Source organism: Gopherus flavomarginatus, chromosome 10, assembly GCF_025201925.1.
Source record: "Gopherus flavomarginatus isolate rGopFla2 chromosome 10, rGopFla2.mat.asm, whole genome shotgun sequence".
In the NCBI taxonomy this organism is placed as follows: domain Eukaryota; kingdom Metazoa; phylum Chordata; order Testudines; family Testudinidae; genus Gopherus; species Gopherus flavomarginatus.
In genome coordinates this window covers 42,565,902-42,581,559 of record NC_066626.1, presented here as the reverse complement: position 1 = coordinate 42,581,559, position 15,658 = coordinate 42,565,902, and the positions used below count along the sequence as shown (strand labels likewise).

Sequence of the window (15,658 nt, the reverse complement as noted above, 5' to 3'; positions counted from 1 at the left end):
TAGCTGTTGCTATTAATCCCTTTATTACATTATAATCAAAATTCTCTAAGTCATCACTCACACAATTAGTCACAAATTCAGTACAGTTACTTGCAAATATCAAGGGGGTAGCCATGTTAGCCTGGATCTGTAAAAAGCAACGAAGAGTCCTGTGGCACCTTATACACTAACAGACATATTGAAGCATGAGCTTTCGTGGGTGAATACCCACTTTGTCAGACGCATGTAATGGAAATTTCCAGAAGCAGGTATAAATATGCAGGCCAGAATCAGTCTGGAGATAATGAGGTTAGTTCAATCAGGGAGGATGAGGCCCTCTTCTAGCAGTTGAGGTGTGAACACCAAGGGAGGAGAAACTGCTTTTGTAGTTGGCTAGCCATTCACTGTCTTTGTTTAATCCTGAGTTGATGGTGTCAAATTTGCAAATGAACTGAAGGTCAGCAGTTTTTGTATATTGCCATTCCTATAAGAGAACACTTCAATCTCCCTGGCCAATAATAGCAGTTTTTAAGGTAGCCATGCTACAACAAAAAAACTTCAGGACCAGACTTCAGAGAGTAACTGCTGAGCTTCAGTTCATTTGCAAATTTGACACCATCAGCTCAGTATAACCAAGACTGGTGAGAGCCGGAGTATAACCCAAGTATGGCTAGCAGGCTCCAGTTACACACAGACATGCATGCTGGAAGGCTATTTGTGAGTGGCCCAGGTGGGAGTTACTTCAGCAAGACATTATAAGGCAGCCAAGGTTGCAGGGCAAGGGTGACACAGCAGCTCATTCGTCCAGATTGTACAGTGGTATGTCACAATGGTCATATGGCCAATGTGATATAATATTCAGCAAATAATGCAATTAATTATCTAGATTCTCAGGTGTGCCAGCAGAATCTAGCCCTGAAGACTAGGCCACTCACTCCCTGCTCTCAGTGCTTGAGGTGTCACTGGAGCAAAGGAAGTATTTCTGTACCCTGATGACCCAAGATACTATTTTGGCCCCATGGGGCCCAAGGCTGGACTGGCATAGAGTTAGTCCAGGATTTGAGAAGCACAAAAGTGAGCTTTATGCCACCCTTCCATCATCCCACATCCTAACCTGACTATATACTCCGCAGCCACAGCTGAAGATCTGGTCCACTATGTACTTTAATTTTGGGTGGTGGGGTACTCAAAATGACTATCCAGATCAAACTTCACAATTCCATCCAACTTTTACTATGAGTGTTGTTTACTTTCCATTCAAAATTATATTTTTAGTATCCCTGATTATTATGCTGACAAATTTCAAGCAAATCTAAATTCAGTGTGGATTAAGGAACTCTAATTTAAAGCAGTACCAACATTTTCTTAACAGACATTACACCAGAATTTTCAATCACTACAGCACCTATGAGAAATATCTATTTTAAAATGTATTTCAGTCCAATGCAGCCACATTCATAACATAGTACTTTCACATCTCTCAGCCTTCTAGCACTAGCACTGTGCCTTATAGTACAGAAACAATTCAAATGGAAAAAGATCACATTAAAATTCCATAAGGTCAGAGATGTTTCAACAAACAAAAGAAAATGATTTTCCAATGCTAGATGTGGCATTATTTTGCTATAACAAGAAATCTATATTCTACATGAATTTGTTAGCATTTATTTTAATAAAATAAGCTCCAATATAAATAAAATAATTTCCCTATATTTATTTAGTAGGAGATTTTCAAATGCACAAATGATAGTGAGGCACACAATTCCCATTGACTTTCAATGGGTGTTAGGGGCTTGATCCTGTTTTCATTTAAATTAATGGTGAAACTCCCATTGATTTCAATGAATCAGGATCAAATCTAGGCCCCTAACTGCTATTTGTTCCCTTCTTAATATCCCCTTTATTAGCTTGATCCTGTTCCTATTGAAGACAATGGCAGTTACGCTAATAATATCAGAGTGAGCAAAACTAGACCCTAAATTACCAAATGCATTTGTAAGATTACTATTCCATATATTAAAATTGAAAATAATGTGATTAATGCACCCAATCCTGCTCTGATTTGCCTATTTTGGGAGGAAAACTACTGACTTCAAAAGGAGAGTTATTGAACAGAATATGTGTACACAAAAATAATGATAATCACATATGTCGTCATTGATATTTATCAAAGTAATCCAAGGGAGTTAGACACCCAAATCCCACTGAGTTCAAGGGGAGTTGGGCACATAACTGCCTTAGGCCTCTTTGAAAATCCCAGACTACATGCACAACCACTTCGCATTTATACCAAAAATCTACACATCTTTTTTTGTGAAGCCAAAATGCTAAACGCATATTTTCATATCTTAACAAAAGAGGAAAAATGTTGATTTTATATATACATATATTCAGTAGAATTTATCTTATAGTAAGTTTACTGGCAATTTTACAGTTTGTTGATGCATTTTAGTGTTATGAGCTGGGTGTAATCTTTTTATGGATTGAGTTAAAATCCCATTGAGATTGATTGGTGTAAACTCACCCTTCAATTAACATAACTGTAAGCGTAAGCCAAATGTAGAGTTACCATACTCCAGGTTTTCCCAGACATGACCTCCTTTTTGATCTGCCGATCTCCGTCTGAGCAGATTTTTGAAATCAGAAGAAATGTCCAGGATTTTTCCTGGTGGAGCAGACATTGCAGCTCCATCTCCATACACCGACTGGCCTTCCACTGCATCGGCAGCTGCTGGATCCCACCCGCCCTGGCCCAGCCCACCAGGTAAGCAAAACTGCCAAGAGCCTCTTGGCTGGTCTGCCTGCCACCATGGGGCCTCAGAGCCCAGCCAGGAGGGGTGACAGAACTGGGAGACATGACAGGGCCAAGGCCAGTGCCAGGCCTAAGCTCCCCACCCTTGGGAGGGGGAGAGGCCCGCAGGGAGGCTCTGACAGGCTGGTGCTGCATCCTGGGCCTTTGCCAGCCTGTGCTATCATAACAGAGAGCACAACACTGACCCCTCAACCTCAAGTGTGAGGCCACAGGTACCCCCTCCAGCCCCCCCATACCTCTTCAAGCACCTCACATACTTCCTCCCAGTACACACACACCCCACCCTCCAGCACCCTCCAACTGTACACTCCCCCTCCAACCCTCCCTACCTCTCCCCCTGGCAGTGTCCTCTGCTTGAGAAATTGCAAAGGACTAACCCTAGCCATAGTAGCCAAAAGGAGTACATGAACTCACCTAAGATAAAAGGAGCTTTTCCTGAGTTTTGCTTTGGGTTGCAGGAAGGGCATGTGACGTGGGGTATGTATGTGTGAAGGCTGAACAGACAAAAAAAACAAGGAAAGGCCAAGAGTGAAAGAGAGAGAGAAGGCATGCGTGCACCTGAAGGAGCTGCTGCAAGCACAGTGGCTGACCGGGAAGAAACCTGTGAGAGGTTTTTGGGTCAGGGTCAGGCTGAAAAGTGTTCCTGGTGCTACAAGCAATAAAAGCTGTTTCATGTTATTTGATTCCTTCTGCTTTCAGAGACACAGACTTTATATATTCTTTGTAAATAAACAAAACACCCAACTGTCACCAATTTCTCCTCTCAAGTGGAATAACCTACTAGGCCCCACATTTTTGCCTAGCGACTCAGATCACAAGGGGTAACATTCTATATTGTGGGCTTACATGGTGCTTCTCTTATTTAAGTCAATGAGACTATTTCTGAGAGTAAGGTGATCAGGATGCTGTGCATGAATTCTACACACAGTTTTTAAATGGTTCAATATTCTGAATTATTATTTATTGGACCATACCTTTACTGGTGCAGAACTGAGGAAAATTTTATCAACTATACAATTATATGGAAAGTATCTGATTATATTTTTTCTATTAAAGAAGTCAATTGAGTATTTAAAATGTACTAATATCAAGGAGTAATTAATTATAGAGGGAATATTTGCACTGAAACTGACAGTCATTTTATAGTTATATGCACAATTCAAATAGGGGTAGTAACACTGTCATGGTATAATTCCCCACTCTGAACCTTAGCGTCCAAAAGATGGGGTACCAGCATGAATTCCTCTAAGCTCAATTACCAGCTTAGAACCTGTAGCGCTGCCACCAACAAGGAATTCCAGTGCCTGGTACACTCTGGTCCCCCCAAGACCTTGCCCAGGGAACCCCAAGACCCAGACCCTCTCGATCTTACCACAAGGAAAGTAAAACCTTTCCCCCACCGTTGCCTCTCCCAGGCTTCCCCTCCCTGGGTTACCCTGGAAGATCACTGTGATTCAAACTCCTTGAATCTTAAAACAGAGAGGAAAATTTACCTTCCCCCCTCCTTCTCTCTCCCACTCCCAGACTCTCCCTAAGAGAGAAAGTAACCCTAACACAGAGAGAAATTAACCTTTCTCTCCCGCTTCCCTCCTTTCTCCCCACCAATTCCCTGGTGGATCCAGACCCAGTCCCCTGCGGTCTCACCAGAATAAAAAAAAAATCAGGTTCTTAAACAAGAAAAGCTTTTTATTAAAGAAAGAAAAAACAGTAAAAATTATCTTTGAAATTTAAAATGGAATATGTTACAGGGTCTTTCAGCTATAGACACCGGGAATACCCTCCCAGCCTAAGTATACAAATACAAATTAAAATCCTTTCAGCAAAATACAAATTTGAACTCCTCCCAGCCAAATACACATTTGCAAATAAAGAAAACAAACATAAGCCTAACTCACCTTATCACCTAGTACTCACTATTGTGAATCTATAAGAACCTGTATCAGGGAGATTGGAGAGAAAACTGGTTGCATCTCTGGTCACTCTCAGAACCCAGAGAGAACAACAACCAAAACACTAACAGCACACACAAAAACTTCCCTCCCTCAAAATTTGAAAGTATCCTGTCTCCTGATTGTCCTCTGGTCAGGTGACAGCCAGGCTCACTGAACTTAACCCTTTACAGGCAAAAGAGACATGAAGTACTTCTGTTCTATTAACCCTTGACTATCTGTTTATGACAAGCACTATTACTCGAAATTCATTTCGATGAAACAATAAGATAATTTCTTCCAAAAATTCACTGTGTTATACTCAACACTGTAAAGGATCGATTTAATCTAAAGGTGAGTAGAGTATATACCACATCATCTAATCCAAAGCAGTAACCTACTTGATTCAAATGCAAAATGCCTATTCCTGTTGCAGATGAAATTCACCAAGACAAAATGTTCAACAGAAAGAATTCATTTCCAGTGGGGCAGAAAGATATTTGCCAGTATCTCATTATGGCTTTGATACAAATATCCTGGATTTCAATCAGCATTGAGATAGAATGGCAATAATCCAGTAGTAAGACTCTAGCTAAAGCTTTGATTCCTGAAGCATTGTGCAGGGTTTGGTTTTTTTTGTGTGTTTTTTTTTATCTACAATAAAATCTTGAAGGATTTCCAAGAGGAAAGAAATAGAAGGAAATAACCTTCTAGTCATTTTAATGTCAGATATATGATGCATTTAGTGATGTCTGCCTGATAACTTTGCACCAGGAGGAGAAGGTGACATCATTTACATTTTTTCTAGCATAAATGAAAAGCACTGAATTCCTTGAACTGTAAGTGTTCCATCAATTCTTCTACCCTCACTGCCCCACCTCCTATCATTAACATAGCATACCCACTCTATCTGATGCATTTGATCCTTTCCTAAGAGAAGTAATTTGCCTTCTTAATGGAAATGTATGAAATTTGCTTTAGCAGATTTTATGAGTTTAAACTAAAGGTCCACTGAACATTTCCATCTTGAAAGAGGTAATCTTTTAGCCATAGAAGACATGACAAATTTAAGTCATTTAAAAGGTTTACTTCTAAGTATTATTTTTAATTATGAGAGATTATGTGGTCTTGTGGTTAGACCATGGAACCTGAGTCTTGGATTCTACTTTTGGCTCTATCTCTTGAGTGGCTCTTTGACCTTGGTCAAATTGTCTAAGACCTCTGTGCCTAAGCTGTCCTATCTATAATACTGGGGCTAATACTTGTCATATTTACCTCTCAGGGGTGTTTAAAGCTTACTCCATTAGTTTACTAAAAACGCTGTGGGCTGGGATCCTTGAACAGAAAGTTATGTAAATATAAAGTATGATTAATTTACTGATTTCTCTGTTAAGAAAAGCTCTTATACTATATTAATGAATTTAGCCTCACTTGTAAAATAGTATTATCATCCTCATTTTAAGGAAAACTGAGACCTAGAGAGAATAAGAACCCTGATTCTGCTCCCACAGAAACTCCCTTTGACATCAATGTGAGGAGGATTGGGTCCTAACTCACTTGCCCCCAAAAAGGAAACAGGATATATGTGCTAGATATGGGGAAATAATCCAGTTCTTCTGATTTTCTGTTCTGTGTACTAACCACAAGACTGATTTCCTTCCCATGAAAGTGAGTTCTAAAAAACATTCAATTTTCCAAAGAACAGAATATAATAATAATAATTACTGAATTGTATAACTCCATTTTTGTTACACTTTTACCTTGGATTTTAAAAACATTAATGATTACAAATATATCACAATAATTGACCAAAATCTGCCCTTGTAACTATGGACTGTAGATTTACATATGTGGTGATTCTTTGCTCATCATTAGGGTGAAGAACAACTACAGTATGCAATTGTTTCATTTGGAGGGGAAATGGAGGAAAATTTCTCCTAAAACTAGAGGGGAGAGGCATTTAAATATTGCACACCTCAGTAGCCTAAAAAACCCACAGCTTTAGCTAGATTTTGATCCTACATATACATCTCAGACTCTGTGCTAGATTTTGCTAATACCAACATGCAGAGCTAACAAAAAGAAAAATTCTCTCAGCTTCTGACTACATGGTTATAACAGTTTTGATTTAATATCCATGGCCTCTGCTCTACATGGGTTCTACATACTAAAAATTCACACAAACCCCTACAGATAGGCAAGCAAGCGTTTAAAAAAAAACTGTTTGATTCTAGGGAATGTTTTAAAGAAATTCTGCTTCCTTGGAATTCATGGATTTTCCTCATCCATTAATATCTGTTGTCCCAGATACTACACTTGATCTTAGCTCCAAGGAGCCGAGAAGCTAAAACTCAAACAACGCTCACCCATACTTGTTAGATTTCACACAATTGAAACAGTGACAACTGTTAATTTGTTTTTTACCAGAAGAGGGCTCCTTAACTACACCAGTCACTCAAAAACACAATGAAAAATACTTAAAAAAATGTATAAATAATGTCTGTTATGTGAAACCTATCAATTTTTATCATGCTGTATGCTTAGATTACACCCAAAGGACAAAAGCTGTGCTGAAAGTTCACTAAAGCCTAGTCTATAGCTAAACTTAGGATGACCTAGCTACATTGCTCGGGAGTGTGAGAGGCACAGTTAAGATGCAATGCCCTTATAAGCCCTGGAGTAGACACTACTAGTTAAACGGAAGAATTCTTCCATCGACTCAGGCTCAGCTACCACCTCTTGGAGGGATAGATTTACCACTGTGGTGGAAAAGCCCCTTTCATTGCTGTAGCAAGTGTAGCTGCAGCATCATAGCTGTGCCCAGTAAAGCTGGTAGTGTAGAGATACCTAAAACAGGGATCAGCAACCTTTCAGCAATGGTGTGCCGAGTCTTCATTTATGCACTTTAATTGAAGGTTTTGCGTGCCAATAATACATTTTAACATTTTTAGAAGGTCTTTTTCTATAAGTTTATAATATATAACTAAACTATTGTTGTATGTAAAGTAAATAAGGTTTCAGAATGTTTAAGAAGCTTCATTTAAAATTAAATTAAAATGTAGAGCCCACTGGACCCGTGGCCAGGACCCAGGCAGTGTGAGTGCCACTGAAAATCAGCTCATGTGCCGCCTTCAGCACCCGTGCCATAGGTTGCCTCCCCCTGCCCTAAAACATGTAGTCTTCATCGTGAATAAAATAATGTATAAAGACCACCTACTCCTTTCTGCAAATGCACTCATAAAACATACAATTAAAAACACTAAAGGTTAAACAGATGACGTCCCTGAAATGAAAAGAGCAATATAAACAACATAATGGATGTAGGGCAGCTCTTCACCTATACTTAGGCCACTTTTAACCTCTACTTTACCATAATTTACTGAAAAACAGTTTATTTGGACGAAAGGTGAACCATATCATTACAGGTCAGGTATATCATCACAGAACAAATGTATTTCATTTCCGATCAACTTAGAATACACCTCTACCCCAATATAATGTGACCCGATATAACACGAATTCAGATATAACACAATAAAGCAGTGCTCGGGGGCGGGGGGCTGCGCACTCTGGCAGATCAAAGCAAGTTCAATATAACGCAGTAAGATTTTTTTGTCTCCCGAGGACAGTGTTATATCAGGGGAGAGGTGAATTTGTTTGCACTTCTTCCATTTTCTCAAACCTTGAGGCAAATTCAACCTAGGTGTGAGCAGGCGTAATTTTCACTGATGCCATCAGGATTTGACTCCATTTATGCCAGGACAGAATTTGGTGCTTTGTTTTCCATGGGCAAAATAAATTTGCAACCAAAGCCTTGTACTCAGGCTACTATTATGGGGGCTCTCCTTAAAGACCTACATAGCAATCCATCAGTATTCTGATACTTAGCATCAGTGTACATATTCAAGTTGAGTGGTAGTAACACTGGGCTGTTCAACAGGACTCTGATTTTGCTAATTGTAGGGATTTTATGTGATAGCTCAATAAAGCAAGGTTTATTAAGTTTGTCCATCTCTAATGATAGCATTCTCTTCTGAGAAAACTGAGAAGTGATATGACTGCAATGGGAAAATAGTCAAATTCTCAATTCAGATGGTTGCACTAAAACTCAAAGCATCCTAAATTCTTTACTTTCTGGGAATGATTCATACCCTGGACAGATAATTTAATAATGAGCTATGCTGAAGTCTCCTTAAACACCAGAGTAATTCCTTTATGATTTCTTCTCTCTTTTTCTTTCTGTGCTAATGTGAATCACAAAACATAACCTCAAAATACTGCTCCACATTGTACTCTCCCAGATTCACACATGAAAGATGGTGCAGATCTCCACCATTCAATGTAGAAATGGGCTCAGCCACCTCTGCAGCAATGCTCCACCTCTTTTCAGCCTTGAAGAGCCCTCTTGTGGGTCCAGGTACTAGTGGCAAACAGTAGGCCTGATTCTCATTTACATTACAACTGCTCTACATCTCTCCAGTAGAGTAAAGGGACCTTGAAGTGGGTGTAAATGTTTAAGTTGTAGTTTTAAGAATGAGATTCAGGCCACTACCTGATAGAAGTATTTTTATGTGTGTATAATTTTAGCTTTGTAGTTTCAAGAATGAGATTTAGGTCCACTATCACCATCAATCCCTTCAGATTAACATGATCTGTTATGCTAAATCTAGATGTACTACGTCATACATGTTGAAGTAATAGTACATTCCTCTCTAGCCACAGGCTAGTGGGCAGTCCCCTATGAGAAAGGAACATCTTTGATGGCATTTCTTTAACATTCTTTTTTATACTAGTACTTCTTCTCCAGTAATAACTCAAACAACAAAACACAAACACAAACTGCGATTCCATAAGACAAATAGGCTTCACATCTTATAACTGACATAACTTATGACTGACAGAAAGGACAGATTTGACTCCACAGGAAATTGAACACTAAGAATCACTGAGACCTGTGGCGATTACCCTTATGGTTAAAAGCATTTATTGGATAAAAATTTGCCAGCAGTAGAGTATCAACTTCTACACATACATAGCAGCAAAGTACACCTTCCTTGCAGGAAATGGCACACTTCCCTCAGCTTTTTAAAAACTAAAAGCAGCATTTGTTTAAATTTCTAACATTATGTGATGTGTGCTTTTCATTGTCTTATGATTTTCTTGAGTCTTAAAATTCCATGTTAAAGGATGGATATAAACTCATTTAATTCCACACAATTTAAGCATGTATTCCATTGTATTAGAAGCATAAAAGAAGGCCTTTTTAAATTTTTTAATATTTTATTTATTGCTTTTTTGCATCCCAATATAGGTCCTCTAAAACAATCAAGAATATAAAATGAAACACTCTATGACTCAAACCAGATTGTTGGGGCATAAAAATGTGAGACTTTTGCTCTAAAATAATTTTATTCCTAAACCAAACCACTTTTAAAGACCAGAGTACTTTATGAGAAAAGATATACCAAAACATTTATCAAACAGATTTGATTAGATAGAGTAATTCAGAGTGGTTCACAGACATAGTCTGTGTAAAGTCTCGCAGGGGAAGTGGTGATAGTTCAGGACTTCTAAAACTAGAGCGAACAACTTTTCTGCACAAATAGCAGAGCCAGTGCTAGGCACAAGCAGATTAAACAATTGCTTAGGGCCCCGAGCAGCTCATGGGGGCCCCAAAGTAATTATTAATATGTGTTGGGGTGGGCAAAATTATTGCTGCTTAGGGCCCACATGGGCTAGCACCAGCAGTGACTAGAAGGGAGATTGACTACCTGTTCAAATACATATTTCCTGTCTATAACATGTATTATTCTTCCCTTTATATTATAAGAAGTTAAGAAAATATTTCCAGATAAAGGGCTAAATCCTATGAAGACATATTGGTTTTACAATTAACTTTTAAAGGTTGACGTCAAATTAGGAGAAATGCTACCAAAAAAAGCTGATTCAGAAAAAAATCAAAATATGGTTCACTTACAACATCCTTCATTGACAGTCACCCCAATTTTTGCACAATGAGTTGAGTTAATGAATGGCCTCTATAACTGTGTGCAGGGCTGGCTTTAGCAAGTGCGGGGCCTGATTTGTACTCACCTGGTGGCGCTCCAGGTCTTCAGCGGCATTTCGGCAGTGAGTCCTTAACTCGCTCCAGGTCTTCGGCGGCACTCAAGGACCCACCACCAAAATGCCGCTGAAGATTCGGAGTGCCGCCAGGTGAGTAAAAATTAAAAAGGTGCTGGTGCAGGGTCCAATTCCGGGGAATCGGGCAAACTGACCTAAAGCTGGCCATGACTGTGCATTATACATCCCAAAAAGATAAAGAGCTTGATTACATCCCTCTTCGTACCCATGGAGGCAACTGTGCCAACAGCGCTGTTGAGGAATTCACCATATTGATACCATTCTCACACAACCATTCAACCAGAAAAGGGCAGTCTGAAGTTCTGGCTAAGGGGCCGTAAGAACTCTGACAGCAGAGGTTGCCTGGGAGATGCTGTGAATTAGTGCATCTCCCTGATGTCATGTCTCTGCCCTGTGCAGCTATCTCCACCCACTTTTGGACCCGTTCCTGTGAGCTTCAGGGCCTGTTTTGTTGCAGTAAATAGCCAGCTTTTACTTCTGTCTTCCCACTCTGGACAGACCTTCTGTTAGGGTGACCAGATGTCCCAATTTTATAGGAACAGTCTTGATTTTTGGGTCTTTTTCTTATACAGGCTCCTATTACCCCCCATACCCTGTCCTGATTCTTCACATTTGCTGTCTGGTCACCCTATCGTCTGTAGGAAAGAGCCAGGAGTGCAGGTTCTTCTGACAATGGCAGAACTGCATTTTTTGACTACTTATAGCCTTGCTACTTATTTTAACTGAGAGATTTGTTTCAGTTTTAAGGCAAGGAAGAAAAATGTATGATCTAATGCAATATTGTTGTTTACACATTTTCTCTGTAGTTTAACTGCACATCATATTTCAGGACTTTGTCCATCACGTTGGCAAGGCTCTTACTGAATCCTCAATAAAGGGCCAGATCATATTTTCATTTACACTGTTAGCTCCAGTTCTAGTTGATATTTTCATAAATGACTTGAATAATAGATTGGAGATTATGTTTATAAAATCTGCAGATGCTGCCAAACTGGGAGGGGTTGTAAGTACTTTGGAGGACAGGATTAGAATTCAACACAACCTTGACAAATTGGAGAATTGGTCTGAATTCAAAAAGATGAATTCAATAAAGATAAGTGTGAAGTACTTCACTTAGGAAGTCAAAAACCAAATCCACAAGATGGGGAATAACTGGCTAGATGGTAGTACTGGTGAAAAGGATCTGGGGATTATAGTGGGTCACAAATTGAATTCAAGTCAACAATGTGTTGCAGTTGCGAAAAGGGGTAATATTATTCTGAGTTGCATTAACATTAATTTTTTTAAAAGACACAGGGGGTAACTGTCCCACTCTACTTGGCACTGGTGAGGCCTCAGCTGGAGTACCACGTCTAATTCTGGGCACGACTTTAGGAAAGACTTGGACAAACTGGAGTGATTCCAGAGGAGAACAACAAAAAGGATAAAAGGTTTAGAAAAACTGACCCATGGGGAAAGGTTAAAAAACCTGGGCATGTTTTGAGAAAAGAGAACTGACAGGGAACTTGGTAACAGTCTTCAAATACATTAACAGCTGTTATAAAGAGGACTGTGACCAATTGTCCTCCATGTCCACTGAAGGTAAGACAAGAGCTTAATTTACAGCAAGGGAGATTTAGGTTAGATATTAGGAAACACTTTCTAACTATAAGGTTTGTTAAACTCTGGAATATGCTTCCAAGGAAGGTAGTGGGATCCCCATCATTAGAGTTTTTTATGAACAGGTTGAACAAACACCTGTCAGTGATGGCCTAGGTTTACTCAGTCCTGTCTTAGCACAGGGGACTGGACTCAATAACTGCTCAAGGTGCCTCCAGCCCTGCACTTCTATGATTCTGAGATTCTCAGATGAAAGGCAATGTATAAATGCAAATAATAATAATTATTATATCCTTATATTTTATTGCTCTGTCATGTTTATTACTTGTCATCAGCATACTGAACTTTTTCTATATCTAGAAAGACTTTAAATCTACCTAGGATTAGAAACCTATATATAGTTCCCTGGTTTGTAGCTTTAAGATTATTTTCTTTTATGTAATCTTTGTTTTTTTCTGAAGTCATAAAACATTTTGCATATTAGTAACTGGAAATTGCTACATTATGGGAAATAATACTGCTAATAATGCTAAGAAATTATAATTGCAAAGGACTGAACAATTATTAATCTTCACAAAATCTCAGCAGAGAGCATATTTTATCCTACAACTTAAAAAAAATGTAAAAAAAAATACATGACTGAAAAATGAGATGCTTCATCTCTCCAGACTTACCCTATTAATTATTTTCATTAACAAAATGTATATAATAAATTTATAAAGAATTCCTATAGCATCTTCTAACAAACATTCAGGCATACTCTCCCCTTGGTGCATACACATAATCAGGGCTGGCGCTTCCATTTAGGCGACCTAGGCGGTCGCCTAGGGCACCAGGATTTGGGAGGGTGGCAATTCGGCGGCGGGGGGGTCCTTCCGCGCTCTGGGACGGCGGCTGCAATTCTGCAGCGGGTCCTTCACTCACTCTGGGACCCACCGCCGAAGTGCCCCGAAGACCGGGAGCGCGGAAGGACCCCCCCTGCGGCAGAATTGCCAGGAATGCAGAAGGACCCCCGCCTAGAGTGCCAAAAACCCTGGTGCTGCTCCTGCACATAATCCCTGTAAGGGTTAATGGGAGTTAGATTCACAAATTTAGAGCAGACTATATCACAGCCTGTAGTATATCTGAAAATGGTTCTTTGTGTGCTGATCTTTTGGCTGTGTTTTGATTCTATCTTTTTAAACTATTATAACCAGCACAGGTTTGTGTGCATTATAGGGACCTTTAAGAAACCTTCATTATCTCCCCTCTTCTTAACCACATAATAGGAACAAATGAGAGTATAGTACATAGACCGCACGGAGGAAAAGAAACTACCTTGAATTTTTTAACTGGTATATCTATTTTCTATAATGCTCAGTGGTGAATCACTCTTAAGTGCTGGCCCATTCACCAGTATATGTGTTTTGTGCCGAAGGTTATCAGACTGCAAAAGTGTACTAATCTCTCAGGGGACTCATAATTCACCATCACCTTATTTTGACACTAAGAGAAAAATATGTGGATCAAGCAGGGGAAATAACAGTGGAAAAAACCTGTGTTAATAGTGTAGGAATTCTTCCAAAGGGAAAAAACAGGCTAGAACAATAATAAAGATAACAGAAAAGTAATACTATCACATTATGAGAAAAGACTTGCCTGTCAGTTCATGAACTTCATAGAGTTCCCAACCTGCATTTGAGGAGTTTTCCTGAAATGCGAGGAGAACGAGACAAATAAAATGCTCATTTTAATTAGCAAAATCTGAACCAGGTTTACAATGACTCAAAGAAAAGAGACGACAGGATTTATTATTCCTGAAAATACAATAAAAGCTTGACTAAAAAAATTCCTGCAAGGTGACTATAGATACGGAATATTCCCATACAGCTGTAGAGTCATCAGCCCAGATCCCCAGGTCTGGCCCAGCTGTGCTAGGCATAGGAGATGAGGTGTGGGTTGGACAAAGGAAGCTAAAAGGCACCTTTACATTTCCCCAGTCCCAGGAGTAGACAGGGCCAACTGTATTCCCACCATAAATTAGAGCAGCTTCAATCTAATTTACACAGGCTTGGAGACAGAGGCTATTACACAGCTGGGAATCCCTGTAGTACAAGATGCTACAACAACAGGGGAAGCTTAGAGATAGCTACGCTGGCTCCATGTCAGCCAGCATTTGCCCTATTCAAAAGGAATTCTCAGATGCCCTGTTAAGCAGCTTTACTTTGAGAATACTGGGATGAAGTAAGGAAAATGATGGATTTATGCCGGTGCTGGACCTGCACTGTATCTGAATTAACATTCTGTAGATGTTTGTACACCATTGCCAATTTGCCCCAAATAAAATTATTTTAAAACTAATCAGCAGAAGTGGTTGTGGGGAAAGAAGAAAGATAGGGATTCTAATGCTAATAAATATTAAATATTATACATACTATTTTAAATGTAAAACTAATTTAAAAAACTGGGCTTCATTAAGTACAATAACTATCCTCTATACTAAGAAATATGATCCAGTGTTAAAGAATTCAAGGATTAATTAATAAAAATCAATGAGCCAAATTCATCATGATTTTTTTAATCTGTCTATATGACAATCTCTTCTTTGGACTCTCATTGTTAAGAATTAATATGTTTTTCTCTGCATAGAATCTTATATATGAAATATTATTTGATTCCTGTAACCTGTCTTTTGAAAGAAATTTGCAAATATTTCAAAATCTTAAAAAGCATTTTAAAATGACTTAACTAATATCAAAATAAAAAGAGCAGAAAATATCAAAATATATAACATTAAAGAAATAAAATTAAAATCTAGTACATTCCTGTTTTCAGGCACACACAATTTTCAGAAGAGATATTGCCCTTAGCAATGAAATTCAAACACAGACAGATGTTTGTGGAAGTTCATTATTGTCGCCTTCGTATTCTCATCACTGAAAGGCAGGTGCAGTCCCTTTTCTCGCACATCATGAAATCTCCTCTGCCAGTTCCATCGAGAAGCATTTCTATCCTCCCTTGAATGATATCATCTTTACTCTAATACCATGATAATACCTCTTTAATGATTAGTAGCAGCCAGGACACAAGACACCTTTTCTAATTCTCCCTAAACATACTCTAGGTCAATTGTTCAGTACTGACTCACAGAACAGACAAGCTATTGAATAATCAGCACTGCTTCTTGCAGCAACCTGAGTTTTCCTTGGAGACATATCAG

General features: G+C 39.0%; 1 protein-coding gene and 1 non-coding gene across 2 annotated transcripts in view; one reads left to right on the top strand and one right to left on the bottom strand.

The window, feature by feature from the left end:
- LOC127030364 (plasma membrane ascorbate-dependent reductase CYBRD1) overlaps window positions 1-3,384 on the top strand; it is a 52,507-nt gene extending 49,123 nt beyond the window's left edge. The window contains exons 5-6 of the mRNA XM_050916713.1: window positions 2,610-2,743; window positions 3,250-3,384. Coding sequence (XP_050772670.1) covers window positions 2,610-2,743; window positions 3,250-3,262 — 147 coding nt within the window. The 3' untranslated portion in view covers window positions 3,263-3,384. The remainder of the gene's footprint in view (window positions 1-2,609; window positions 2,744-3,249) is intronic.
- Window positions 3,385-6,867: 3,483 nt separating this feature from the next.
- Window positions 6,868-7,067, bottom strand: LOC127030548 (U2 spliceosomal RNA). The gene has a single exon (XR_007768413.1). It is a non-coding gene; the product is annotated as a U2 spliceosomal RNA (small nuclear RNA).
- Window positions 7,068-15,658: the final 8,591 nt, after the last annotated feature.